The sequence below is a fragment of the Strix aluco genome, chromosome 12 (genome assembly GCF_031877795.1).
Source record: "Strix aluco isolate bStrAlu1 chromosome 12, bStrAlu1.hap1, whole genome shotgun sequence".
NCBI lineage: Eukaryota > Metazoa > Chordata > Aves > Strigiformes > Strigidae > Strix > Strix aluco.
The window spans coordinates 10971466-10999027 of record NC_133942.1 but is presented as its reverse complement, the minus strand read 5'-3'; the positions used below and the strand labels follow the sequence as shown (position 1 = coordinate 10999027).

The 27562-nt window shown below is 38.4% G+C and overlaps 1 protein-coding gene across 3 annotated transcripts in view; it reads left to right on the top strand.

Annotated features, from left to right (window-relative positions):
- The window catches only part of LOC141928811 (neuronal acetylcholine receptor subunit alpha-7), a 44213-nt gene extending 39752 nt beyond the window's left edge, over window positions 1-4461 (top strand). For all 3 annotated transcript variants that reach the window (XM_074837552.1, XM_074837551.1, XM_074837553.1), the window contains one exon: window positions 292-4461. In XM_074837552.1, the coding sequence (XP_074693653.1) occupies window positions 292-810 (519 nt within the window). In that variant the 3' untranslated portion in view covers window positions 811-4461. The remainder of the gene's footprint in view (window positions 1-291) is intronic.
- The last annotated feature ends 23101 nt before the right edge of the window (window positions 4462-27562 follow it).

The following is a 27562-nucleotide window of genomic DNA, read 5'->3' as shown; positions in this document are numbered from 1 at the left end:
GTGTTAAAGTGCAAGGAAAAATCAACGCTACGGAGACTGCCATCAGAGGAGGGGGGACTCCCAATAGTGATAGTCAGCCTCAGGCAACCAGCAACACTGCTAGAATAAGAAAGCAGCCTCAGTGATTGGCAAATTAATCAGTTGGAAAACTCTGGCACCATTTTCTAGAACTCCTGTGCAGACTAAGCAGAGACCATGGACCACACAGTCACCCAGGCTGCAAAAATGCCAACAGTGCCCAGAGACAGTGGCTGTGTAAAGAAATGCTTATTCTCAAAAATTTTCTTTCAGACAAGAATCATCCTTCTCAACTGGTGTGCTTGGTTTCTGAGAATGAAAAGACCAGGGGAAGATAAAGTGCGTCCTGCCTGTCAACATAAACAGCGTCGATGTAGCCTATCAAGTGTGGAGATGAACACTGTGAGTGGACAGCAATCCAGTAATGGGAATATGCTATACATTGGGTTTAGGGGGCTGGAAGGGGTTCACTGCACACCTACCACTGATTCAGGGGTGATCTGTGGGAGGATGACCTGCTCACCAACAGACGAAGAAAACCTGCTGCACAGTGGCCACCCCTCTGAAGGTGACCCAGATTTGGCTAAGATCTTGGAAGAGGTCAGGTACATTGCAAACCGATTCAGAGACCAGGATGAAGTGGAAGCCGTTTGCAATGAGTGGAAGTTTGCAGCCTCTGTAGTGGATCGGCTCTGCTTGATGGCTTTTTCAGTCTTCACAATTATTTGTACAATTGGTATTTTAATGTCAGCACCAAACTTCGTAGAGGCTGTGTCTAAAGATTTTGCTTAACTCCTAACTACAGTCTGATTCTCTGAAGTATGATATGTAGCAAATAAGAGTGTGTTTTTGTTTGATTGCTTGTTTTTAATGAGTATACTGCTTCTCATTGTCCGCTTTCTTTTGCCCCCTCTCTGGTCATGAGTTCCTTTTGGTGGCACCATTTCAGAAGGGAAGCCAAGGATTTCTCCCTGGGCTGCCTGTGTGCAGGTCCTCTGAGCACTCTTCTGTGGGAGAGGCGAAGTGGCTGCAAGTCCCTTCAGAATGACAGGGCATTGCACCACCGTCTCTTACACATTTTTGAACTATTACAAAATAACAGGTAGGCAATGCCAGCAATGTCACTTCTTCCAGGCTTTGTTATAAAAGATAGAAGGTGGTCCACCTTAATTATTTGAATGAGTGATCATAAACACTTATGTTTAGGAGAAGATTAAATCCAAATAGATGGAAGCTCAAACAGCAGAGAGAAAAGGGAAAAAAAGTTTGCTTTTCAGTTACTGCTTCTTACTGAGTTGTGGTATGTAGCTCTCCAGCTCACTCATAACCAGTCAGACCATAACTCCCTCCATGCATTTTAGATAGAGCATATGTGAATTTACAGGATTCTGAATTTGAGACACCACAAACCTGAAAGTTAAGATGATACACCACATAACTCATCCTTCTGTATCTTTCTGGATTTGACCTGGAAGTTTGGCCTGAATTCTTAAATAGGCTTGACAGTAATTTTGCAGTGTTTACTACTTCTTCCTTCTCTCAAGAAAGACGTTCTTTCAACTGGTGACCTTTTTAACTACCAAAAAAAAAAAAAAAAGGATTTATGATGCCTTTATCCTCAGTTGTTTAAAAAAAAATAAATTAAAAAAATACACACACTTGTCTCTTTACTGTTAACTGATTCCAATGTGGAAAAAGGAACTCAGTGTCTTGTACAGGCTTAAGCATAAATGAAGAATCTAAAGCAAAAAGAAGCCGTTAAATCCTGAGGTTAAGGTTTTAATTTAAAAATTAAATGTTTGATCTGTTGTATGCTTAGCTTTTTATAGACTTCTTTCTGTTGAGCCATCATAACATGTCTTTACAAGAAAACGGCACCTTTTCTGCTCAGTTTATCATCCAAAGAGCACTAATGAATATTAAAGCTTTCTTGGGTCTGATATAAACTATGAACTGTATAAATATGTATTTATATATACACACTGCATATACATCCAAGGAAAGGTTAAGACTTAAATACAAATTCTCTTAAGTCTAGACAGACATTTGCAAAGGCAAAACTTAACAGTTCATCACTTTGTTATTTCTGATTCTGAAAATATCCTGTCAAAATATGCTTAGTTTTCATGTGACTTCGATGTCTTAATGAAAAGGGCTGAGCTGAGAATACCAGGACCTGAAACTTCGTGTGTACAAAAAAGCTGAGAATTAGTCTCTTGCTGGCACACCAGTATTCCTGACCAGTGATAAAAATGGTAGAAGATGTGGGGGAGGATTATTTTAGCATTGACTACTTGCTTTATCCTGCAGAATCCTGACTTTTTGGCTGAGGTCTTCAGAGACACAAATAGAGGCCTGTGTTATACCGTGTTTTTACTGTGAAATAAAATCAAGGCCTCCCTTCATCTCTTAAACTGGATTAAAATAAAGTGACTGAAATGGTACTAGGTACCATGACTCCCTAGGTAACAATTTCGTTTTCAGAGTCTGCTCCCCTGAAAGCAAGGAGAATCAAATTTCATGTAAACCAAGCCCAGAGTTAACACAGGTACAGTCCATCACGTGAGTGAACACCTTGCTCAAGCACCTTCATGCCAGAGAAAAGGGCAGGAGAAGTGAAGGGAATTCAGGATATTTCTCAGAGTTTGTGAATTGTGTTTTCCTGAAAGTTTATTCAGAGTCTCACACTGCAAAGACATGAGCAAAGCATTCAAATCCTTCTTGAAAGCTCATCTTGAAACAAAGTGTTTCTGAGTTATCTGTGAAGGAGTTACATTTTCAGGAACAATTATTCAGAACTAGCCATAGAGTAATTCCTGCAAATAGTTTCTAGTTTGTATATTGCATATAAATAGGAAACTATGAGCCCAAAATCTGAAATGTGAGTTTTGTTCATTTGTGAATATCATATTATGTGGCATGTGCTGCTCTTCTGAGTCATGTTTCTAGACGAGGCTTCCTGATGCGAATGTTGATTTGCATTTGTATTGTTTCCTTCTGCAAGTATCCCTACGTAGCTACGCAGAATGTTTGTTCCATTTAGTGTTTGTAAAGCTTTGAGGTCCTCTTGGAGAAGAACTTTTCAAGAAGAAATGAAGACTTTTGGGGACTACCTTGTACAATGGGACACAACTATTGCAATCATAATACATGACACATGCAATATAGGAAGAATAAGAGTACCCCTCTTTCCCCCAGAATCCATTTACAGTATCTGTAGAAATCATCTTGCTAAATACAGGAGTTCTTTACAGAAGGATGGAGAAGGCAATTTACAATTTGACAGTAAACTTCATTATCAATGACAGACACGCCTACACTTAAAAACTGGAGACTGGTATTTAGCCTTTAGGGAAGTCCTGCCAAAGTCTGTAACACTGAGTTTGTAACAGTGTCAGCAATTCCCAGGTGTTAGACAAAGTAGCTGTAAGACACCAGCATCATGCCTACACTACTGCCTTTGTCATTGGCAGGATTAATGAAAATGCACCAAGGGGACAAGTGAATCCTGATTTTCCTACTGTTAACACAACCTGTAAACATTTGGTAATAAGATTATTATAAATTTTAAATACAACAGTGACAACTTCTCACTTATGTTATTTTGCACCTGTGAGTTAAATTTTCCTATAACTGAGCTGAGCAAAATTGGTATGTTTCTTGTCAAATTGTGTGCGTCTTAAATATATTTGTGTACGTGCTAAACAATATTTTGATCTAAATGCTGGGAAGAATATTTATTTACAATTCTGGGCATAGAGATGGAAACTAAATACTGTATACAGTATGTGTATATAATATTAAAGACTACATATTGATGGTAAGGATCTGTTACGATCTTAAGAGTCCAGAGAGAGGATAAGCAAATGGTGCACCACAACTAAGCTATGACTTGTCTGACAAATTCAAAAGCTCAATCTAGAGCTCAGCTGTCATGTACAATACTATGTGTGAACAATGTATATTATTTTTCTGGTTTTATATTGAATTGTATTGAATATTTTAAAAATTTTTTAATATTTAAAAAATTTTATTTAAGTGTTAATGCCAAAAAAGTTCCAAACATAAAATTTTAAAAGGTTAGTTTTAAATACAGATAAATTATTTAAACAGTATTTAAAATATTAAATTATTTTATATAGGAATTGATAATACTATGTAAGACTTTTTTTAAGGGTTTCTTTAAATTCTCTTTACATTCTCTCTAGCTGCAGAATGTAATCTCAGTTCACCTGTGACAATTCAACTTTTCACCTTCTTTAACAAGAAAAGAAGGTAAACCAAAGTCACGGATTTTCTTTCCTTTGTTACACTATTTTTTACATTAAGAAGCATTGCATAAAGGGCATTAGAAAGAGATGTTGCATCTGTCAGGTACTGATTGTCATATAAGCAATTCAATACCTTTTCAGTCCAGTACAAATAAAGATTTAGATCAAGAGACTTTTGATTCTTTCTCATTTTGCTAAGATGGAAGCAAACTCAAGCAGTAGAAAACATGAATAGCCATAAAAGAAAGAAAAATGTCTTTGGATTTATCAATCTGGGATGACAAAAGTCTTCGATAATTAAAAATACATTTACATCCTCCTAGCAAACCAGTCCCACACTAAACATGTATTACTTCAGTCTTACATAAGTGATCAAAGTTAACCAAGTAGGACTGAAATACCTTATTCTTTGGACTGGCCTCAGTGCCAGTATTAATTTACTTCTTGAAGTTTGACACAGAAGAGAGAAGCAAGAGAGAAAAAACAATCCATACCAGCTGAATAAACCGTTGGTTTTGCCAGCTGCAAATTTTGCTTGTTGGCTACTGGTGAAAAAATTTCTAATCAGCATAATATCCCCCAGATGGGGAAAAAACATGTCCGTGTCGTTTTTTGGAGACACTGCCCACATGCTGAAACAGCTTCCTGAAAAGCTTTCTATCTTTACAACATTCTGCTGAGCATGTCCGGGTAGTAACAATCAAGGGTTGCTGAACCCAAGGCTTTATTCTCTTACCAATTTGACAAGGTTGTAAGGAACAGCTGATGAAGACCAGTTTGGTCGAGGTCAACACACCAAGTCATACAAGCATGTAGTTGTTACTGAATCCAACCTGCCTTTGGATAAGAGCTGCCATGGGTCACAATATCAGATATTCAGGTGAGGCTTATGCTGATGGCTGCTCACTCTTCCAAGCCAACATGCCTACCCTCTCTTTTAGAGTGCTGAGAGCAGGACATACTACCTCAGACTTACTGTTATACTTCAACATGGTCAGACAAGTTTAGCTCAGCACACACCAGGCAGTTTCCTGGCACTGTGTATAAACCTACCATCACATACTTCATCTCTGAAGCGATGGTGAATGAGGATTAAAATTGGACTGTTGTCTGCTACCACTCTCAGGCATCTGGGTGGTTTATGTGCAGACTGAAAGCTGGTATGGCTTAGGAGTTTATACATAAGCAGATCCAATCCATTGCCCTGTGGGTGGCAATGTCCATCAGAGCACTGGGTCTTGTGGCTATAGAGAGTAACAGTATCAGCCATCCAGTTTTAATCCTGTAAGAACAATCAGAATCTATTTTCTCTTCAGCCAAAACTGATTTCTTAGCCTAACCTGATGATATTAAAATATCAGTAAATCTTAAAAGGCTGCAAACAGAATCTGCATGTTACAGCAAATCTAACTTGGTAATTAACAGGATCTTAACAGGACTACAACCACAAATGAAAGCCTTTCACTATTATCTATTTTTTACATTGCTTCTGCAGCTTAAAAGAAAACCTTAATGTTTATGTAACATTTATTTGTGCTATTAAGCAATTTGCAGATGACGGCGTAGAGAGATCTCACATTCCAGTCTCTCACGCTCCAATAACCACATTCAAAATTGTAATTTATTAACAGAACATGAAAATATTCAAGTCTGAAACTTAGCATCAGTGTCTTATCTATACCCTCACTGTAAAGATATCACTAGATTTTCAGAACTATAGTCTGTAGTGACTTGTCCCCGTAATAAAGCTATGCAGGAATAGCAGTTTAAACTCCAAAATAATTTGAACTGTCTGCATATTTTCAAATTTAAACCTTTAAAAACCCCAAAACCAAAACCCAACAAAAATTTAACAGCCATGACATGATATAATGCTACTCTGGAACATGCATACATGAGAATAACATCCATAGAGGTTTTTCTCTTAACTAAACAATTAAGGATATAACCCAGTGCCTCAGTGTCTGGGAAAGGCAGAGAAATCTTTCTACTGAGTCCAGAAATCTGGCATAAGGATGAAAATTAGAAGGGCCAAAGCCCAACTAGAACTTAATCTGGATACTGCCATAAAACACAGTAGTTTTCAAGTTGACTGGAAGTTAGCATGCTGTGACACCCACCTGCAAGAAGGGCTGGAAGGAGGATCCAGGGAACTACAGGCCTGTCAGTCTGACCTCAGTGTCAGGGAAGGTCATCTCGAGTGCCATCATGCAGCACATACAGGACAACCAGGTGATCAGGCCCAGTCAGCATGGGTTTATGAAAGGCAGGTCCTGCTTGGCTAACCTCATCTCCTTCTATGACAAGATGACCCACTTAGTGGATGAGGGAAAGGCTGCAGATGTTGTCTATCTAGACTTTAGTAAAAGCCTCTGACACTGTTTTCCACAGCATTCTCCTGGAGAAACTGGCTGCTAATGGCTTGGACAGGCGTACTCTTTGCTGGGTAAAAAGCTGGCTGGATGGCCAGACCCAAAGAGTTGTGGTGAACAGAGTTGGTGGCCGGCCACAAGTGGTGTTCCCCAGGACTCAGTACTGGGGCCAGTTCTGTTTAATATCTTTATCAGTGATCTGGACAAGGAGATCAAGAGCACCCTCACTTAAGTTTGCAGATGACATCAAGTTGTGCAGGAGTGTTGATGTGCTTGAGGGTAGGAAAGCTCTACAGAGGGATCTGAGCAGGCTGGCTGGATGGGCTCAGGCCAGTTGTATGAGGTTCAACAAGGCTCAGTGCTGGGTCCTGCACTTGGGTCACAACAACCCCATGCGATGCTACAGGCTTGGGGAGGAGTGGCTGGAAAGCTGCCTGTTGGAAAAGGACCTGGGGGTGTTGGTCTACAGCCGGCTGAAGATGATCCAGCAGTCTGCCCAGGTGGCCAAGAAGGCCAACAGCACCCTGGCTTGTATCAGAAATAGTGTGGCCAGCAGGGCTAGGGAATGATCGTCCCCCTGTACTGGGCACTGGTGAGGCCGCACCTCAAATACTGGGTTCAGTTTGGGCCTCTCACTACAAGAAAGACATTGAGGGGCTGGAACGTGTCCAGAGAAGGGCAATGAAACTGGTGAAGGGTCTAGAGCACAAGTCTTACGAGGAGCTGCTGAGGGAACTGGGGTTGTTTAATCTGGGAAAAGGAGGCTCAGGGAAGATCTTACCACTTGCCACAACTACTTCAAAGGAGATTGTAGCAAAGTGGGTGTCAGTCTCTTCTCTCAAGTAACAAGTGATAGGACAAGAAGAAATGGCCTCAAGTTGTGCCAGGGGAGGTTTAGATTGGATATTAGGCGATACTTCTTCATTGGAAGGGTTGTCAAGCATTGGAACAGGCTGCCCATGGAAGTGGTGGAGTCACCAACCCTGGAGGTATTTAAAAGATGTGTAGATGTGATGCTCAGGGACATGGTTTAGTGGTAGTGCTAGGGTAACCATTGGACTCAATGATCTCAAAGGTCTTTTCCAACCTAAACAATTCCATGATTCTACTATACAAGAATTCCTGTTTGAGACTTCTTTTGCTGACACAGCACATTCATGGCTCCCTGTTCTTCCAATTTCTGGCCAAGTAAAACCTAATTAGCAGACTATTTTGATCAGAAGAAATGTTACAGGATCAACATTCAGGAAGAGCATGTAAGTTTAATCCTTGACGCGAGAGAGACTGTAGTCACAAAATTTGACATTATCGTGCCAAGTTGTGCACTAGGAGGAATACACTCCAACTGAATATTCATGCCAACCCTGCAGTGCACATATGCCTGCCGCAGTGGAGGAAGCCTTCACAGATGGCAGCAGCGCACTTGCACGGCAAAGCAGGCTCGCCAGTTCCACTGTGTGGCATGAAAAGTAAGTTCTCCTGGTTCTTCTGACTATGCTATGTAAGTGGGTACAATGAGAATATACCATCTTCACTGGTTAGTGCTTAGCTCAGCTTGTAAGATATTTCGTTCTTTTGATGAGATAATAATGTGAGAGAGTTGGAAATGATGGGTTGCAATACGTATTCCAATTGGTCTTTTCTTAAGTCTATCAGAAATGAGCTTAAACTGGACTAAGCTGAAACCAGGTTAACGATATGCACAGTGGTTGTAGTTCTTTCTTTACTAAACTAGTTTTAAAATCTATCGAATTTAAACTGCTGCATCTTTCTCTGCAGTCGAGGTTAACATTCATTTATTATCCTGTCTGTAGTTAGCAAAGACCTGTTGTAACACTGCTTAATGATACTTTACACACAGTCCATGTTGTTTATAATTGAAAGTATCTGACAGTGAAGAGACTAGAAACAAGGACAAGCTGCAGAAGTATTGTATCTTTTAAAATAAGCTGTAAAAGGCAAAAAGGGCATATGAAGGACTGGCAGAGAATGGAGGGAGGCAGGTTTGATATCACCATCAACAGAGAGCTGTTGAGATCATCAGTACCAGACCTGTACACCAAAGCCCAGCCAGCCACAGGAGAGTTTCTTTGACCACCAACAGCTGAGCGACAGCCTGTGCTGTTTGTGCCAGATGCAGGCTGAGGAAGGGCAGGTCCACCCTAACTGGGGACAGACCAGTCACAGGTGGCCACACTTCAATTTAGGTCCTTCACATACATGTGCAGAGCCTCATTTGTGACAACTGATCTGAACCACACTTCATTTAATGACATACACATGCAACGGTCTAGAGCTGGTCACAGCCTGATGACCTTTTGTCCCTTTTATCTAACTCAGCGAACATGTCACTGCCCTCCCTCTATTTCTACCTGTGCATATGAAGTCTGCTTCTTCAGGGAGATGGAGCTGAAACAACACACTCAAAGATGTAAATAAACACTTGCAAAATATTCTGAAAAATGTATGCAGAGAAAACGTCTATGTTACCTCAAAAGTAGTAGGCTTTCTGTTGCTGAAAATATACTGGAATTCATACCTTTCCAGTAGTTTTTCAGTTGCAATAATATGCCAGGGTTTTTAGTATGCCAGCTGATGAGATGGGCTAGGTAACAACCTTCTTGCTGAAATTTTGAAGCAATCTGTGCGGGTTGAATGGGGTATAAGTGAAAACTCCTACGGCCAGCACAGCTTTTAGCCCTAGCACACTATAGCTTGTCTTTTAAAAAAGCTCACTGTTCATTTGCAATCATTTAATGGATTGCTCTATGCACCCAACGGAAGCCAACCCGTAATGAATGGCACTGCAGCGATCTAAAGCATCTAACCTCAGTTCTGAAAGACTGGATTCATGCCCACTAAATACAGTAATAAAAGCCCATTTATTTTCTCATGCACTTTCTCTAGTGCACTGGAAAATGTCCTATCTACTTGCAGCCACAGAAAACCTGCACAGTGCAAATTCTGAGATTTTCATCTGCAGACATTGGTTTTATCATATTTTATCAGTAACCCTACATCGGTGTAAATGACCGGAGATTTAGCCCAACATTTTATACAAAATACACCTTCATTTTGCAATTTCTGCAAATTCAAACACTTCTGCCCCTTGCTCCAAAGGCCCCAAGAATAGTGGTATCATGCACAGCAGGCAAAATAATAACAGCAACAGAAAGATGTTTTATCAGAGCTCAATATCAGAACTTTTTGCATAAAACCAGAGCACTTTCTGAATTGCAATATTTGTTACCTTTGATACATACACCTAATTTAGAGCCTTTGGGCTCAAAAATAGCTTAATTTATTCTCCAGTTCTTTGAGATACCAGATATGACATTTTTCATGTCCCACTTTTCTCATTAGTATGCAGCATGTTTGGTCAAAAAGCTTTCATTACTGACAATTTTCTTAAGTGGCCTTCACCTCCAGTGAGGGTGGTGAATGTTTTCTCTTGAACAGAGTTATTATGGCAACTTCAGTAGCCCTTCCATAATGCCATGAACTGCATAATTGATTTGGGAAAATGAGCTGTGTTAGGGAGCATCATGAGGTTAACAGGTACTCCACACTACTTTTCTCCAGAGAGTAGCAGCATTGATTTTCCCATTCACTTGACAAAAAATAAAACACTTTAAGAAAACTCTTCCTTCATGTTATCTGACACACATGCCTATGCCCCAAGCATATTTTCTTCCCTTAACTTCAGTAGCATGAGTGAATGCAACAGACTATAACCCAAAGCGTAACTATTATTACAGGATTTTTTTATTTTTAAACTCTCCTCTAGCCTAAATGATGAAAGCACAGAGTAGCTAGAACCCAACACATGTGATAGCAGACCAAAGCTAGACAAGCAGAGATACGTAAAGAAGCTGGTGAAGCAAGATGTATCTTTCATCACAAGAGCAGTTGAAAGGAAACTGTAAGGCAGTAAACTTTCAGTTCCTACACTGCAGAGGACTCAGTCTGCTATTCTGTGACACAGCAGAGCACGAGCTCTTGCTGAGTCAAAAAGCTGCTGAAGATATGTGTGTGGAAATGCTGGTCTGCAGGCAGGCAAAGTGAGTCATATTGCCATTTGATACAAGCCAGTCTGCAAGGAAGAGGAAAAGACTAGGCAGAACTTAAGCAAAGGCAAAACTCTACAGGGAAGAAGTTCAACCCTTTCTCCAAGAGTTTTTCCTCTTTGCCTATCCAGCTAACAAGACTGACAACACAGATGAAGAATACTCTATCACAGTGTATTTGGAAAGCTTTATGTAAAAAATCAATTTTTTTTTTAAATAAAGGGAAATATGCATATACAACCATGACAGAAAAAGGATTTTTTTCTAGATAAGGTGTGAGCAAATTTTGTTTACCTGTAATTCACTAGCTGACTGGCTGTAGAGTCTAGGGCAAGAACCAGAGCTGAGGCAAATTTAACCATTTAATGTATGTTACTATATACTACCTAAATATTGAACAAAATCTTTCTCCCTTTTTTTTTTTTTTTTTTTTTTTTCCTAAACTGTAAAAGCTTTAAGCTTTTCAAACAATTAAGTTTTAGGCAATACTTTCAAAACAGTTTAAATGCCTGAAGAACCTCAGCCCAATTTTCAAAACAGATTTGCACACTTAGATTTGAAGGGCTCATATTCTCAGAGGCAGCTGAGTGCTTTTAAGAATTTGGATCAAAAACATTTTTGAAAATAGAAGTCTGGTGAACATTAGTTTCCAGTCAGAAAGTCACTACATAAAGCATACTAAAGAGCTTAGAAAGAAGTCAAGTCACACAATTACTGGTGGTGGTATTAGTGCAAATGTACGAGTGTGTTGTGTGATGAACAGAGCTGGGCAGCAGGGTGGTACTGATTATACACTGATCATTTACCTTCTGACATGAATTCCCCCACTGCAAATGCTGGCGGAGTTATACCAGATGTATGGGTAAGAATTTTCCCTGTTCATGAAGCTGGTCTTTCAGGATAGCTCAAGAACTTCCATCTGGATGACCCATGCCTCTGAAGAGATAAACTGCATTTATTACGATTGCCGGTAAGGTTCTCAAGACAGAGAATTTCACTATTTTCTCTTTATTAATATTTTTTATCCATTATAAGGAAATTAACTCGAAAAGATCAGGGAACTGAAATGGAAAGGAAACCTTAGTACTTGTTATTTTTATATATATATATATATATTTATATATATAAAGCGCCTATCACCATATTGATAAACATTCTTTGGAACCACTCTGACAGCAGAGGTAAGAACAGGAGTCAGCCTGTTAGTGTACCTCAGCACTTCTGTTTCCAACGTACACTAGATCTGCAAACACCAACATGACAAGTTGTATGATGTGCCCAATACTGAAACTTGCTAAACGACTGCAGCTGTTTCATCCCAATTTCATCAGAATACCCAAACCAAGCAATGAAAATCTAAATAAGCCAAATTCTCCCAACAGCCTTATCACACAATCATTATTTGTGCAGTGTTAGGTTTATGGTTGGACTTGATCTTGAGGGTCTTTTCCAACCTAAATGATTCTATGTTTCTATGTGTACCTTTCTGGTTCCAGAAGATGACATGTATGCAAAGAGTGTGCCATCTTTCATGCGTTCAAAATACACACAGAACCGGTGGCGTTTGGTAACTATTTGAAACACACAACTCTCTGCCTCAGCTTTGTTCTGCTACATTTCCACCTTGCTTCTCACTCGATCCTGTCACACTACATCCCAGGACTGAATAAAGATCAATCCCCAGGGTCATGATACTGGCTTTAAATATGAAGTAGAATTAACATGAAGTGGAGCAGAGAGGACAACTAGCTACTGCTTACACAATGTACACACATTGCTCAAATTACCCTGAAGAGACTTCAGACTGCAGCACATGGAAAAAAAATAGCTTTGCTTTAAAAAGTTGATCACTGTGAGGTTGCTTATTCTTGTGAGCTGCTCTGAACTGACAAAAACTAGCTGGTCAAGATGAGAATGGGAGTATTTTGCTCTGAAGAATAGGGGAAGAGTGAAACAGGGTCGTGCTCATTGGGAAAGACAAACGGGACATGAAGAGTGACTTAGAAGTCCTCAGAAATCAGAACTATGAGAAGAACCAGCTATGGTGGGGACAGTCTTCCCTTACAGAAACAGCAGGACCAGTGCCCTATATGATGTTTGGAATCTTTTAAGTACTATATCCATTTAAGTTATACATGGTTTCTCTCAAGAGTTCAGAATAGTGTGAAGACAGCAAGTTTAACAAAACTGATGTCCAATTATGGGTCAAACTTTCAAGAGTACATGATGCACATGATCTAGATCTCAATAGGTTTCCAAGCGTTTGCCTTAGTAGGAAAGAGAAGGGGGAAGAGATAATGAAGGAGTACAGTAAAAATCTAAAAATAAGGGTTTTTAGAAACAGATATGCAACCTCCTGACAAATCGTATCCACAAAAATGTTCAGCCAACCACCTGGCTGATGAGTTGCAATCACATCTTGCTGATGAGTTACAATTGCGTTTGTGAATAGGATGACAGGATTGCCCCATGAAAACAAGCACAACATTTTTGGGAAGAAATTCCTGAAACTATCAGAAGGCCTATTTGTTTTTTTATTTGCAACATTGTTTCAATTATTGCCCACATGACTGTGCCTAATATTCATTAAGGAAGTTATTTTTTCTTATTTTACTGAAACACTTGTCTAACTTGCAAGGCAAACTGACAGACTGCTGATTCTGCATAGGCAACAAATCAGTATCGGGAAAGATGTCCTCCTGGAGGATATTCTTAGGATACACCTGAGCAACACTTGCAATCAGTTTGTACAGAATTATTGTGAGTGCTTGTGTTGGTGGTTTTACACCCTGTCCCTCCTCACAGTACTGCAGTGAGCACAGACAAGCTCTCCTCTAACCTGGTGTACCTCCTCTTTGTTCTGTGGCTTCACAGTAACTGACAGCCTTATATGGCCTAACACAATTGGTACTTACACAGATTTGTAAGAAACCCACAAATGGTTCCTGGTGGTATTTATTAGCTCCTCATATTTCCTGTGCGAGTTACTGGCATCTATATTTAAAATGGCAGCTGCTGGGCTATCAAGCCTCCTACTTTCTCTCTGGGAAAACACTTTTAATCTCTGGTGAGAATAGCCTAATAAAATATACTATGTGTACTGATAAAAATAGAGTGTCTATACCATCATACAAAAGAAAGGGATTGAGTTCGACTTCATGTAAGGCTCTTGTAACTCTCAGCACACTGTTTACAGGAAGAGTAAGTGAGCAGGAGTGCTCCTGCTTCCAGAGAAGAGATAGAGTATAATGCATTTAGCAGAGACCGATTACTGACTGGCTTCCAGATGCTACTGCCTTATAAATAGCTACCTTTATGATAGTAATTTATTACTGTAAACTAAACTGACATATGTCTGAAAAGAAATTTACTCAATTAAAAAAATGTTAGGGAAGCAAGCTCATTTCACCAGGAAAGGATGTAGGTTGGGAGTATTCTGAAATACCTCAGAGTGAAAATATAGTCTGTGCATTAAAAAATGATGTAATTGTACCATTTCCCTGTGGAGTACCACACACTGCACACAAAAGAAACATCACAAGGGAGGAAGAGTATGGCACAAGTACAGTGTTATTAATTAGAAAATTTCTGTGAACTATGTATGTGAAATATTAACATCAAGAAGATACTTAAAACATATAGAAATAGTTTTTTAGTCAACATATGAATTATTTATAGCATAGAAAAAGTTGTTATTATGCACATACAAATTTTATTTGGGCATTAACTATTACTTTACTACTCTGCTTAAAATTCTGCCCGCACCTACAGTTGTATTATCCATTTTTATGATTCACAGCTGCCAGCAGCCCTTGTTGGAGTAATATTATCTGCAATGTAGTCCTAGTGCTGAAGCAACTGAAATGGCAGATTTACCTTTCAGCTCTCAGAAAAGAATTCACAACCAAATAGGCAGCATATAACAAGACATGCCTGGAAGCTAGTGTGCTGAAGTTACGAAGGAAGTTAAAAGAAAGGGGGGAAAAGTACATGAATTTCAAACAAAACAACAGACTAAACACTACAGTATGACCCAATCTGCTCCCATAATTCTCCTTTTCCTTATTTTATCATTGCAGGAATTTTCTTATGACTTAGCCAAGTCCTATTATTATGTCTAGCCTTGTCCCTTCCAAAAGAACATCAGGGTCTGCTACTAAAATTAATGGCAAAACTTCAACTGTAAAAGAACTGTGGAGCAGAATTAACACATCAGTATAGATCTTTGATGCAAACTTAACCACAGGATCTCGAACATTAAGACTGAGAGATACCAGCAGGTAAGGGAGATAATCTTGGGTAGGCTGTCAAGCTTACTATGAAACCCCTTGCCCCCAACAAACCCTCCTTCCTACTCCAATAATTATCTCCAATCAAGAAGACAGTGATAAATAATTAAGCTTGTGAAGTTGACAGGTCTTCAAAAAAGCCACTATTATTCTGTCTACAGTCCTGTTTGTTTCATTGCTGTGTTAATGACAGTTTTCTGTTCTGGCCATTTAACAGTTTGTTAAATGGTACCTATGTGAGCTGGCAACGTAAAACCTATCAAAGTTATTATTTTCCACATGTAAGAAAAACAAACTGAAAATTTCTGAGGTACAAATCTATTTACCTAATTCTATCGTTTACAGAAGCTGTTTACATGATCCTGAACAACCTCTGTATGTTTTGCAAACTTTTAATATACTCCTCCTTTATCCATGCCTGTAGTATTTACTGCACAGTAATATCTGGATTTTAATAACTCTGAAGTGAGAAAACATATTGTACACATTGTACCACTCCTCTCATATATTCAAGAGCACGCACTTCTAAAAAGAGCAATCCAAAATCCTGCCAGACATGCTCAGTTCAGCTGCTTTGAGTGTGGTTTAGACACTGTGGACTACATGCTTGATTTAAAACAAGGGAAGTGGAACCAGGGCCACATAAGGGCACAGTGCTGTTCTAATAAGGCTTTGGAGTCTCATTTTCCGAACTAGAAAACCCTACAACTGCGTCATACCAGCACAGGTGCCATTACTTGCTGTGCCAGTGGCTGCTATCAACTGAGCAAGTGATGCGTTCAGGCACACTTTTACAACTGAAGAGTGAATATGGTCACCTGTACATGCAAATCCTTCAGAAACATCAAAGCTGCAATAAATTTACTTGTGTCCTGTCATTACTCCCATGTACCAGCATCAGAACCCCTGAGATCAGAGAATCCTCCAGACCTCCTGAGTCAGAAGTGGCATTTTAGTCTGAGTATTATGAAGTTATCTGAGCACACTCTCTCTTTTTCTCTTTTAAAAACTAAAACCCAAGTGTAGTCTCTTCTCCTACGACTTTCATAGGATACAGACTACAGCTTGTTTTGTGCCATCTAGTGACACTATAGCTGAGAAAGACATCACCATCCTTCATTTCTAGGATCACCTTAACTCTCTCTGAAAATGGACCAATTCCATCTCCCTTGAAAGCTACAATCTGTATTAATTTGAAAGTCAAAAAGTTCAATCAACTATTAGGCCAACGTTTTTAAGGCATCCTTAAAAACTGAATACTGCAAACTCAAGAGAGAACAGCTATCACCAGGACAACTAGGGCTAATTATTGTAGCCTCTTCCCTTCAATGCAGAATTTACCTGCAAACTCTCTCCCCACAGCAACATTTCCATTTGGGTTTATGGAAAGCTGCTTCTCTTTTTACCACCATTGGATACGCTTGACTGCCTTGACAGGAAAAGTCCTAAGGCTGAAAGTGCTCTGCACTTAGGAACAGCAAGTAAGGTACTGATTCAGGTTTTTAATTTCTTTAAAACCGTTAGTATTTTGGGCATGAGGGAATAAATTTGAAAGAGTTTCTGTGGTAACAAGCTCACTCCTTTGAAGAAGCAATGTTACACACTGCCCTGTAAATTTGTAAATACAGTTCTGAAAATGCATTCAATTCACTTTATAGCTCATATATTGACTGACTATAGCTATATACATGTGCATTTTTCCATTAAAAAGGCATTTTATAATATTTTCAGTATCACACTATCATCACAGGAACCTTCTAGACAAAATAATTACCTTCTTTCAAACCCATAATGGGTACTGCAAGGAGTATAGAAATAGTATTATCTTGAGACTTTTTTGGAAACTTTTTTTTTAGCAAATGTTCTTTAAACCCACTATGAAGCTTGTATTGCTAACCTCATTCTGTCTTCCAAAAGGGTATTTCCCTGGAAAATTGCATAATCTTGAACAACAGATGAAAAAAGCAAGCCAAGTAAAAATCTTTGGAGGGATTCAGTTCCTATATTATTCTAATTAAAAAATTTTGCAAGCAGCTTAAACAAAATATAAAGTGCCTCTCAACTGACAAACCCACTTTGAAGAAGAAAGTGAGTTCAAAGATGAGGAATAAGACTGGTAAAAGGATTAGAGGGCACGAGACAGAACTTTAACTGCAGTAGGGTTATAAAATTGACCATGGACTTGAGATTAAATTTGCTAAAGCATTAATGCTGAAGACTCCCACTGAGTCTAATGGAGTTTGGATCCATCTCTGTGTAAGAAAAGGCAACTTCTTATACAACAACATTCTGAGAATGTGCAATGGTTCAAACTATTGGAGCCATTTGAAAGAAGGCAAAAGTTGGCTCAGAGTGTCTGTTCATGCAGCAGTTGCCATGGAGAACACGAACAAGAAACTATGCAGTTTGATCAGATTTTTATGTTTGGTAGGCAGAAAAAAATTTAATTCAATTGTGCATCTACTGTGGAGATCCTACGAATAACTAAACATAGGCTTAATGCTTTCCATTGCTATCTTCCTATTATGCACGTGTCAGAGCTTGGGTGATGTCTTCCCTTTCCTTGTTAGTTCTCTTTCTGTCAGTCTTCCAAGCAGGGTTGGCAATCCTGAGAACATTCCTGAGAAGAGGTCTTACCAATGAGTACTGCATTTAGACTTGATTTCTACACTAAGGGATGGGAAGAAGGAAAAACGAGCAAAAGAGAGAATAGGAAAGACACACAAGGGAGTAACATCCCAGGATCTGAACTCTACAGATCTACAGAAATCTAAATCAGGCTGAATACTGAATGAAATAAAAGTACAAGGGTGGATCCATGTATTAACTTCACTGAGACATCTGCACCTATCATGCCTTCAGGAAAATAACCTTTGAATATATATTCAAGGTGACATTTAATAGCATATTAAAAAAAAGACAAAACCACCACCACCACAGTTATAACCAATCAAGAGGAAAATTATAATGACCATCAGTCTACTAGTCTACATGGTTATACACTATTCTCAACTAATATAAAGCTCATACAATAATTATCAGATATAACCAAGTCACCATCTGCAGATACAGATTTTTGTGATTAGGGAAATATAAGTTAATGGTGACATAACACCATCTTCACTTTATAGTTATTCCATGACTCCTGGAAGCTTGTCCCATGTATGGGACTTTTTTTTTTTTGGGTCAGGTGGATTCATATGAAGATATTTCCTCAGGCAAAAATGGATAAGAAGCCTACCTGTGCCTGCTGCCTTCCTATTGCTGTATTTACTGGCTTGCTAATCTAAATGTGTAAATGGAGCATGGGAAACCAGCCAGTTACCACTGGAAACTTGGCATGCTATTGGGTCACATTTGTTTTCTGCTTCTTATACCAGCAATGTGAACAGTTTGTGAAGACTCAGACTCCACACAAATGAAGAAAAGACCCTACCTTTTTGGATACTAAACACAGAAGAGTTTGTTATGGAGACTCATGATTAAGTGTATTTATTAAATATATTCAAAAGACTGAGAAAGAAACACTAAGAATAATCATATGCTTTAAATTACAACATCCTTTTGTTTGAGTCAACAAAGCAAAATCAGGGATAATCAAACAGACATCACAGTAACAGGCTCTGCTCCCCACTTTGTATGCCCATCAACCACGGTAAACATCTTACAGCTCCCAAGTTCCAGATCCAGCCTGTCTGTATCTGTCCTGAGCAGAAGCAAAAGGAGTCAATGTTTTCAAGTCCCTGCTTGTACATGGATGATGGAGTCCTAATAAGAAGTCTGTTTTGAGGACACAGAGGGCAAGGTGTCGGCAGGCTGTATTAATGTAGATACATTAATGTGGCAATGGCCTAAGTGCAGATATGCTATACTGCAGTTATTTTTAAAAAAGAAAACAAAAACCACACACAGACTCTGTTAACCTTTTTTCCCACTGCAAGTGTTTCTTTCCCAAAGGACTGATGCATCAGAGAAGCAACCATCATCAGAGGTGTTCCAAGAATTAACTGGGTATTGAACTCTGCATCTCAGCACCTCACTAAAACATCACATTCTGTGCTCAGGGCACGATGTGCAGACTTTCTTTTCACAGACGATTGCTATAGAGCTGGGTTACTGTTATATTTTTAATCTACTATGCTACCTTTTCTAAAATCTCAAGTGTGTGCAGTAAAAAATTACAGGAATCTGTTGCATGACTTCTTACTATGGGAAATTAAAACTTATGCATTTTATAGCCATTGAATAATTTTCAGCAAAAGATTCTTTTCACGTACTTAAATATTTAACAGACTCTAGATCCTCTCTGCAACAGTTGTCCAGTGAGCTGCAATTTTCTTATAATTGGGAAGATAAAGATATGGCTGAAATGAATGGATTTTCAGCATTACAAACAAGTTTGCTTGCATCTTCTTTTTAGAGATAGATAAGGGAACTGTACTTTGGAAGACTTGTTTGTGGTTTGTTTTGGTTTTTTAAACACACATGATTCATATTAAGTGTGCTAAAAACACAACTCGGGATTATAACAATAGTATCTGGGTCATAGGCTCCAGTCACAGTGTTTAAGGCCATAAGGGTCACCTGACCATGCAGCCTTACCTTCTGTATGTCACAGTCCATTTATATTTTGTCTAGGAACCTTTGCATTGAAGACAGTAACTTGTGTCTGGGTAAGATATATCTAGAAAATGGAGAGCTTCCCACATGGGTAAATGAAATGCAAAGAAAATTTATTACTCTGTACACTTTAGTTACTCTGAATTTTTATCAGCTGTAGAAATCGGCTAAAATTTGCCTTTGGTTATGGATGCCTTATAGCTTACCTGCAGGAAGGAAAACATGGGAAGGCATGTGTCGTATGTAACAAATCCACAGCTTGCCTTTTTTTTTTTTTTTTTTTTTTTTCTTTTTTTCCCCCAAAATAAAGCTTCCTTACTGATATTCCAAAACTGAAGCTTTGGGTTTTAGCTGCTCAGGTTAGAAATGCATTTTGTTCTTGCAATAGCGCGTTGTAATGCTTAATATCTGCTTAAAAGTATTAGGTGCTTCTCTGCTACTGAAGGTCAATGAATTTGTGGTGTCTGGCTTAAGCATTTTTCAAAAATGCTGCCTGAACACACTATTCACAGTGCAAAATAATAAAGACTCAGTGTTCTTGTTTGGGTCATTTCAAGGGTGGGTTACACTAATCATCTTCAAGTCTGAGTGCAAGTTTCCTTCAAGAAAGGTCTATCTGGACACAGCACTTCAGACTAGGTTAACCTCAAGCACTGAGAGTGAGTTCACATCTATCACAAATGACATCTGGATGATCAAGCTATTTACTCAATGGGTATCAACAGTCATAGTACACTTACCACTCTATCACTACAGTAAACACTCCTCACCCCATCCCCCATTGCTGTGTGCACAAGAATATACAAGAAAATCTCCTTCAAGAACAGATTGAGATCATTAAAACATAATGATGACTAATTAATTTCTTATTTCTGCCTGAAAACCCCACACTACACGCACTTTTCCAGATAAAGATCCCCATATATTAACCAGAAATATTTCAACAGCTAAAAGAGTTAGTGACCTTCAGGATTAGTTTTTGGGAAAGTCAGCAAGAATGAGAAATGGATTTAAATAAAGACTAGTTTATTGCAACAGAAGGCAAAGACCAAACTGTTGGTCTTTCTGCCTCCATAATATCCCTTATGAGAGAGTGAGAGTGGAAGAAAAAAAAAATAAATCCAGACCTGTCTGCCTTGTAATGAACCAACTGTTCTCAATCAGCAAAGTAAGATTTCATCTACTGTAGGGATGAATATGAAAAAACAGAAAAATGAAATTTGTCAAATTAGATCTCATGGTTCAGGAGGTAAAAATCCCAGAACAAATCATAAAATAATGCCCCTACAGTGCAACTCCTACTCATAGCACCAAGCTGCCATTTGTTTCTTTTGGGTAATACTGGAATTGATTGGAAGTGAGTGTAGGATGCACTCATGAGAATAAAATATTTGTAAACAAAAGATTTTTATTTCATTATAGAGCTGTTAGACCTGGAACACTGGACAAATTCCAATCTGTGTAATTGTATTCTGTCTACCTAAATTCTCTCTGCAGCCTTAATTGGAAATTATGTTTCTCTTCATTTCCTATCCTACATTATGGTTCCACCACAGAAATGTCTGCACTTGAATGAAATGACTTTTTACAGTCAGCATAAAGGACAACCTGGGATGTAAGGATAGAATAGAGTTGTTACAAATATAAAAGTGACAGAAAACTTTCCAACTGGTCATTATAAGGACCTTTTAGACTACTCCCTGGTGAAGAAAAACAGCAAAAAGTATGCTTCTTGTGGTATGTCTGAAACCACTTAAGATTTCTCCCCCATCTTCTAAATAAATCAAGTCTCTCAAAAACTCTTACTCTTTTTGTTGAGTATTAAAGCAACTACTGTTAGACTCCCACACTAATACTGAAGAACTCACACTTATTTTATTATTAATGATCTCTATATTGTGTGTGATGATTAATTGCATTAAAGTTAAAAATTACACACAAAACCTAACCAATCTCATTCTTAATAAGTAATGTATGACTTGCTAAGTATTTATATTTAGGTACAAGTAGCAATAAAATAATCTTACTTTGAATTAGCTAAATATCTTTCCCTTCTCACTTCTCTCAATCTGAAACAGATGGTCAAAGCACTGGTTTACCTTGCAGAAGTTACACAAGGAGACTGAATAGTGTCCTCAGTCACTAGTACTACAGATTTTCCATAACTTTTTTCACTAGTTGAAAAGAAACTACGGAAGAGGGAAGTGTGGCGTTGCCCATTTCACGGTGAAAGGTTGCAGGAGTATATTCACATATGCAATCCCCAAGATCCTAGACTCCTCCTAAGACTAAAGCTCAGAAAGAAAAATTGCTAAATCAGTCACTGTAACATAATGTATATCTCTGTACACTTTATAGCACACAGTAGTGTCAACTATAGACAATTTACTAATTTATTACAAAGCTGCCAACAGTAAAGCAACAGATTTCCCAAAATCATAAAGCTGAATGTTTTGTCTTACATTATTGATATATCTCTGTTATTGATATATCTCTGTTTATATATATGTAAAAGAACATATGAATATATAAAAACTTATCATAAATATTCATATAAACTGGAATATATGTAACTGAAATGTTAAGCATAAGCATAGGAATTTTAAAAATTGTCTAATTTAACCTCCATGCTACAATGTAATTAAAAAGCAAAAACACTGAAGCTTTCTTCACTTAGCAGTCAAATCTCTTCATAAAACAGTACGTTACAGTTTCTTCCTTTAATTATGATAAAGAGCTGATCTGTGAGCAAGGTCTGGCATTTCATCTTGCAAGGGTACTTAAATCTTACATAATTCTCACTGAGACTAAACAGTCAACGTGAGTACAAGGACTTTTCTGTTTACAGAGTAAAACAACTTGATCTGACTGCAGGCTACTGCAAAATCTGCCACTGGTTACACTAATCAATGGAAGAAAGAAAAGGACCTTTAAGAAAATATAGGAAGAAACGGGAAAAATAAAACACAGTACACTTCAGCTTCAAATTGATTTATTGCCTTTAAAAAACACAAAATTCAAATGCAAGAGGCTCAGCAAATGCAGAAGTTCAAGAATAACTTAAACACATATTAAACACAACAGAATCCCAACATTTCCTTGACTGATTTATGGCCATAGGTATTCCAATACATCCCCAATTCTCTGTAAACACATCAGAATAAAAAGTATAAATAACGAAACTATAAATACTAATGTTTAATTGGACTCAATATGGCTTCCATCACCACAGGATGGTAACGTCTCACAAACATGAAAGCATTCATACTCACAACAGCCCTAAAATGTTCTTATACCTCATAATCTCATCACTACACTTCTGGGAATTTCATCATATCACGAAACACGATTAAAGGCAGCCAACCTGTGAATTACTCCTTACTCAAAATGCCTGCCATCAGCCAGTACCACTAAGGACACAGGAACCCAAGGAACAGCTTTGCAGTAAGTGAATATAAGGGGGAAAGAAAAGCCTAAGGATATTCAGGATCCAGTGAAGAAGGCAGGAAATAGCAGGGCACAAACAGCAACTCTTCATCCCAATCTAAGAGGACTGATAAACCAGATGGCAACTGTAAATAGAGTATCAAAGAACTTTAGAGAGAAAATAAAATTCCATTGCAGCTGGAAGCAGGCTTACAAAAAACTAGTGTGAAGGTCAAAAGGACAGTGAAAGGTATTGTTCTCATGAGGAGAAATATGACCTTTGTTGCAGTAAGCTACTCAGCACTTCAACCCAGCTTTGTACTATTTTCAGTCTCCTCCAAAAACTCCAACTGTTTGGCATTCCTCCTGTATGTGGGGTGGCCTCCTACTTACCCTACTAAATTTAAAAAGCTGATAAAGAATAAATAACACAAAACACCAGAAAATACATGCTTCATTTGCTGCATTTTAAAATGACAGTGAAGGGTATAAACTTCAAGTATAAATTATGTAGCATAGTGAACAAATCCAGATCAGTGCTGGCTTCATCAGCAGCAGTATCAGCATAGTGCTACTTTAGGCATAGCCTCTGCAACCACGTTAAGAGCCTCCATGTCTGCTGTCGCAGTCATCTCTCAGAATGGATACGTTTCACAAAATGTAAAACCAGTGCACCCAAAGAGAAGAGTACTACTCCTAGGGTGTAATTCTGTAACAGAAGAGAGAACACTGATGTAAGAGAGTTCCTTTGCTTTCAAACACTACATGTCCATTACAGTCTTTAGAGTATGCCAGAAGGCAGTGTTATTATGCAGACCTCCAAATCACTCTGAATTATGTTGAAAGTCTTGTAACTATCATGTAACCGTAACACAAGCCCTTTCACTTAAAGTCCCTGGCTCCTCACATCGAGCTGAAGATTCAGCTCTCCATAATTTTTGTATTTGCCTGTCTTATCTTTAATCTATTGCTATCTAAAGAACAGGATGATAATTAACACAATCCTACACTTATAATACAGCTTCATCAGAATAAGCAGCTGAAGTTCAGGTAGAAATGACAATTATGTAACCTGTAATTACTATTCTGCCCTTAATTGGAAATGTTTTCTGAGACAGTGGTCAGTATAACAACATTGACAATTAATACAACTAAAAAGGATTAAAATATCCAAGAGAGTTAACTCTGTTTTCAGGTATCTGAGCCTACACCGATAAGCTGTCCTGGCTATCAGCTGCCTTGCAGCACTAGCTTGGAGGTACTGGATGCAGCCCACGCCCAAGAGTACGATGGACTTGCTGTGGGGTATATGGCAGTTAGCAGTGCTGAACCAGTGTAAACTTTCCACCTTCCTCTATTGATAAGAGACTGTACCAAGTTTTTAAACAGATTCACCTCTCCCCACCCCAAAAGAAGCTCAAAATAAGCACTGGCCATGATTAAAAAAAATATATATGGTACTCAAGCAGGAAATAGACCTCTTAAACTTGTTCTGCAGTGCTGCCAGTGGCTTGCTAAGTGGTTTTGGATGCATCACTGCAACTCCTAGGTGTTTCCAGCCTCAGTCTTCCCTGATTATATAATATATACTACAGTTCAAGTGTTGTGTTCTAGTATAAGCTTCCCCAGACACCATGTTTAACAGGAGCCAGTCATAGTCAGTGTCACTAGGTGCTACCATCATGCAAGTAACTAAAATCAGTAAGAATACGACACTAAAGGTTGCATGTCTTTAACAGGGCTTTGAAGGCATGATTCTTTCTAACATGCCAATTAAGCCAGCTGAGTGAGCTGACAATCCATTCTGCCTCTGGTTCAGTAAGTTACAGATGCAAAGATTGTTTTAAGGGGTACTGGGAAATGAAAAATCTCTGTTTCTTCTCTAGAATGCACACTTCTTGCATTTACCTAGGCAGAGTATCCAGAAATGGGTAGGTTAATGCACAATATCAATACTTTGAACATTGGAGTCACAGAGCTTGCTCTGATCTTTCTTTCAGTTTGCTATCGAAAAAGTAAGCACCTCACCCTCCGCAAGAGAAAAATGAAACAGAATTTGGTATCGTGTTAGAAAGGATTTAATTCAGTTTGATACAATTTGTTATCAGAACTGCAAACCACGATCTACAAAGCTGCAAATGAAGAGAAATTCACTTTAAAGGTTCTTCGCTCAGAACAGATTTCAAGCAGCTAAACTCTCAAAGACAGCAATCCTACTTACTACAAATTAATCTAGAGATATGGATCCAAGATCTTCATGTTCTTTTAATGACCTGAACTCACCAAATATTAAACATTATACAAAGCAACACAGGCTGCTGCTGTAGTAAACGGCCAGACTATTCCACTTTGATCAGCATGGGGTTCCATATAATTATCAAAAAGCTTAAACTTGTTTACCAGATCACATTAATATAAAACACAACTTCTCATCTATGTTGTCCCTGAAACACTGTAGTGCCACATTTTTTTCCCCCAGAATTAATTTATCAATTCCCAAGGGCTGTATTTTGAATCTAAAAAGGATAATTAACGTTGCTGCATACATAGCCTCTGTATAATTTTTTCTCTGTGCTGGAGATCAAAGGGGATACTCTCCCCTTAGATAACTAGGCTCCAGAAAGACCGATTCTTTCTTGACTAGCATACCACATGGTCATAAGCACAGAATGAGCATATTGGCAATAGCAGTGTTGGCTGACTTCTGACTGCAGGGTCACTGCTGCCTGCAAGGGTGTGGAAGGCAGAGAGGACTTTGCATTTAGCTTTAACTGCTTCTCTCACTCTAAATAATTTTACTTCAAACAATGGAAATTTGTTCTGGTGTTTAATGGGATGCAACCGAATTTGGCTATCTTGTTTTAATAAGCAACTTTTCAAAGCATAGCTGTGTTTAGGGCTTCTGCCTTCTCAGCTTAACGTTTTGCTGCGGGTTTTTGATGGTTTCAGAAGGGTCCCCCGCCACTATCCTCCTCTTCAGATCCCCTCTCCTCAGCAACTCACTACCTGCAACTACTTTCAGGAGATCAGCTATCCGCACATCCTTCCCTTCATGTGATGTCTAACGGCAGGCATAAAATCTCTCAGAACCACTTCTTTGAGGGCTGCCATTCACAAATGAACATGCACTTTATTTAAATCCCCTGGTTAATTATGATAAGTAGACAAAATCACGGCGTATCTAAAGTTCAAACACAGTCCTGATGAGTATTTCTTTCAAAAGCTGTCACTGAGTTAGTTTACAAATTGTACTGATTTGGAACAGATTTTTTTTCCATATTCCATCCAGTTTTTTAGTGATGGGTTTGGAGAACTGAATCACTGGGCCTTTGAATCCAAAGGAGAATGCTATTATGAACCAGGACGCAACGTGCAGGTTTCACCATGCAATAAGTGTGGCCAAACAAAGCTGCAGATAGTGCTGAACCTCTACAGACTTCATGCAAAAGGACCCACTCATAGATTGAAAATGTATCCATGAAAATGTGTGTGTTCACATTTTTTTATGATTTACTAAGAATTTTATACACTAGAAAGTTAATAAGTTCACAAATGCTTGCCGATTTCCAAAATTTGCTCCTAAATGAGTTAAGAATTAGTAATTACTACTTCATAAAAAGTCTTTTAGGTCTGTATCTACAGCATTCTCATGCAGTGAGTGATAGTACTTCAAAGAGCATTTATTTACCATTCTCCAAATTCACAAAGCTAGTTCAGATTCTTTTTCCTAAAAAACATTACAGTTCAGATCAATTTTCACCATTACAGGATGAGTCCATGCATCTACCATTTAATATACAATTTGACTCCCACAATGATATTTCAAAATGCCAAAAGAGAAGACATATTCCTCACTATTACTCTGGAAAACAAGTATCTAATCTGAATTTCTGCCAGATAATTCTAAAATTGGCTGTTTGTGAACAGCAGATAATTTTTAATTAACTCCCAATACTACGTAAGCTGAATTCTTCACTACTTATGGATTTCTAAATAGGTTTGCATTATGGTCTCAAAAACAAGAAGTGTGGTCAGAAATCTGATGTCTGCACCTTAAAAAGCAGAACGAGCTATTTAGTATTCTGGTGTTTCTGTAGTTTGATCTAATCCTCAATGAACTGTAGGAATGACAAAATATTAATTCTGGACACAATTTGCTTCATTATTCATGCTTCATCCAAAAGGTAATGTTTAAGAAACAAATCCCTCATGCTTAATTCTCTGTCATCTTTTTGCTATTATCACAGCAGGAGGGATGCCCATTTAAACCAAATCAGCTGACTTCTCCTGTTTGCAGCCTCTCAAACATGTGTTCTGCTTGTAAGCTGCACTTAAAGCAGGTATAAAGGTCATATTTGCATAAACTTACACTCCTAACACTGAAATACTTTATTATTTTTAATTTCAATTACAATCTCTCTCTTATCTGGATTTAACTTCATTATAAATGAATTCTGCACCTCCTCTCAATGGAGAAATCTTTCCAACATCCTTCTCTG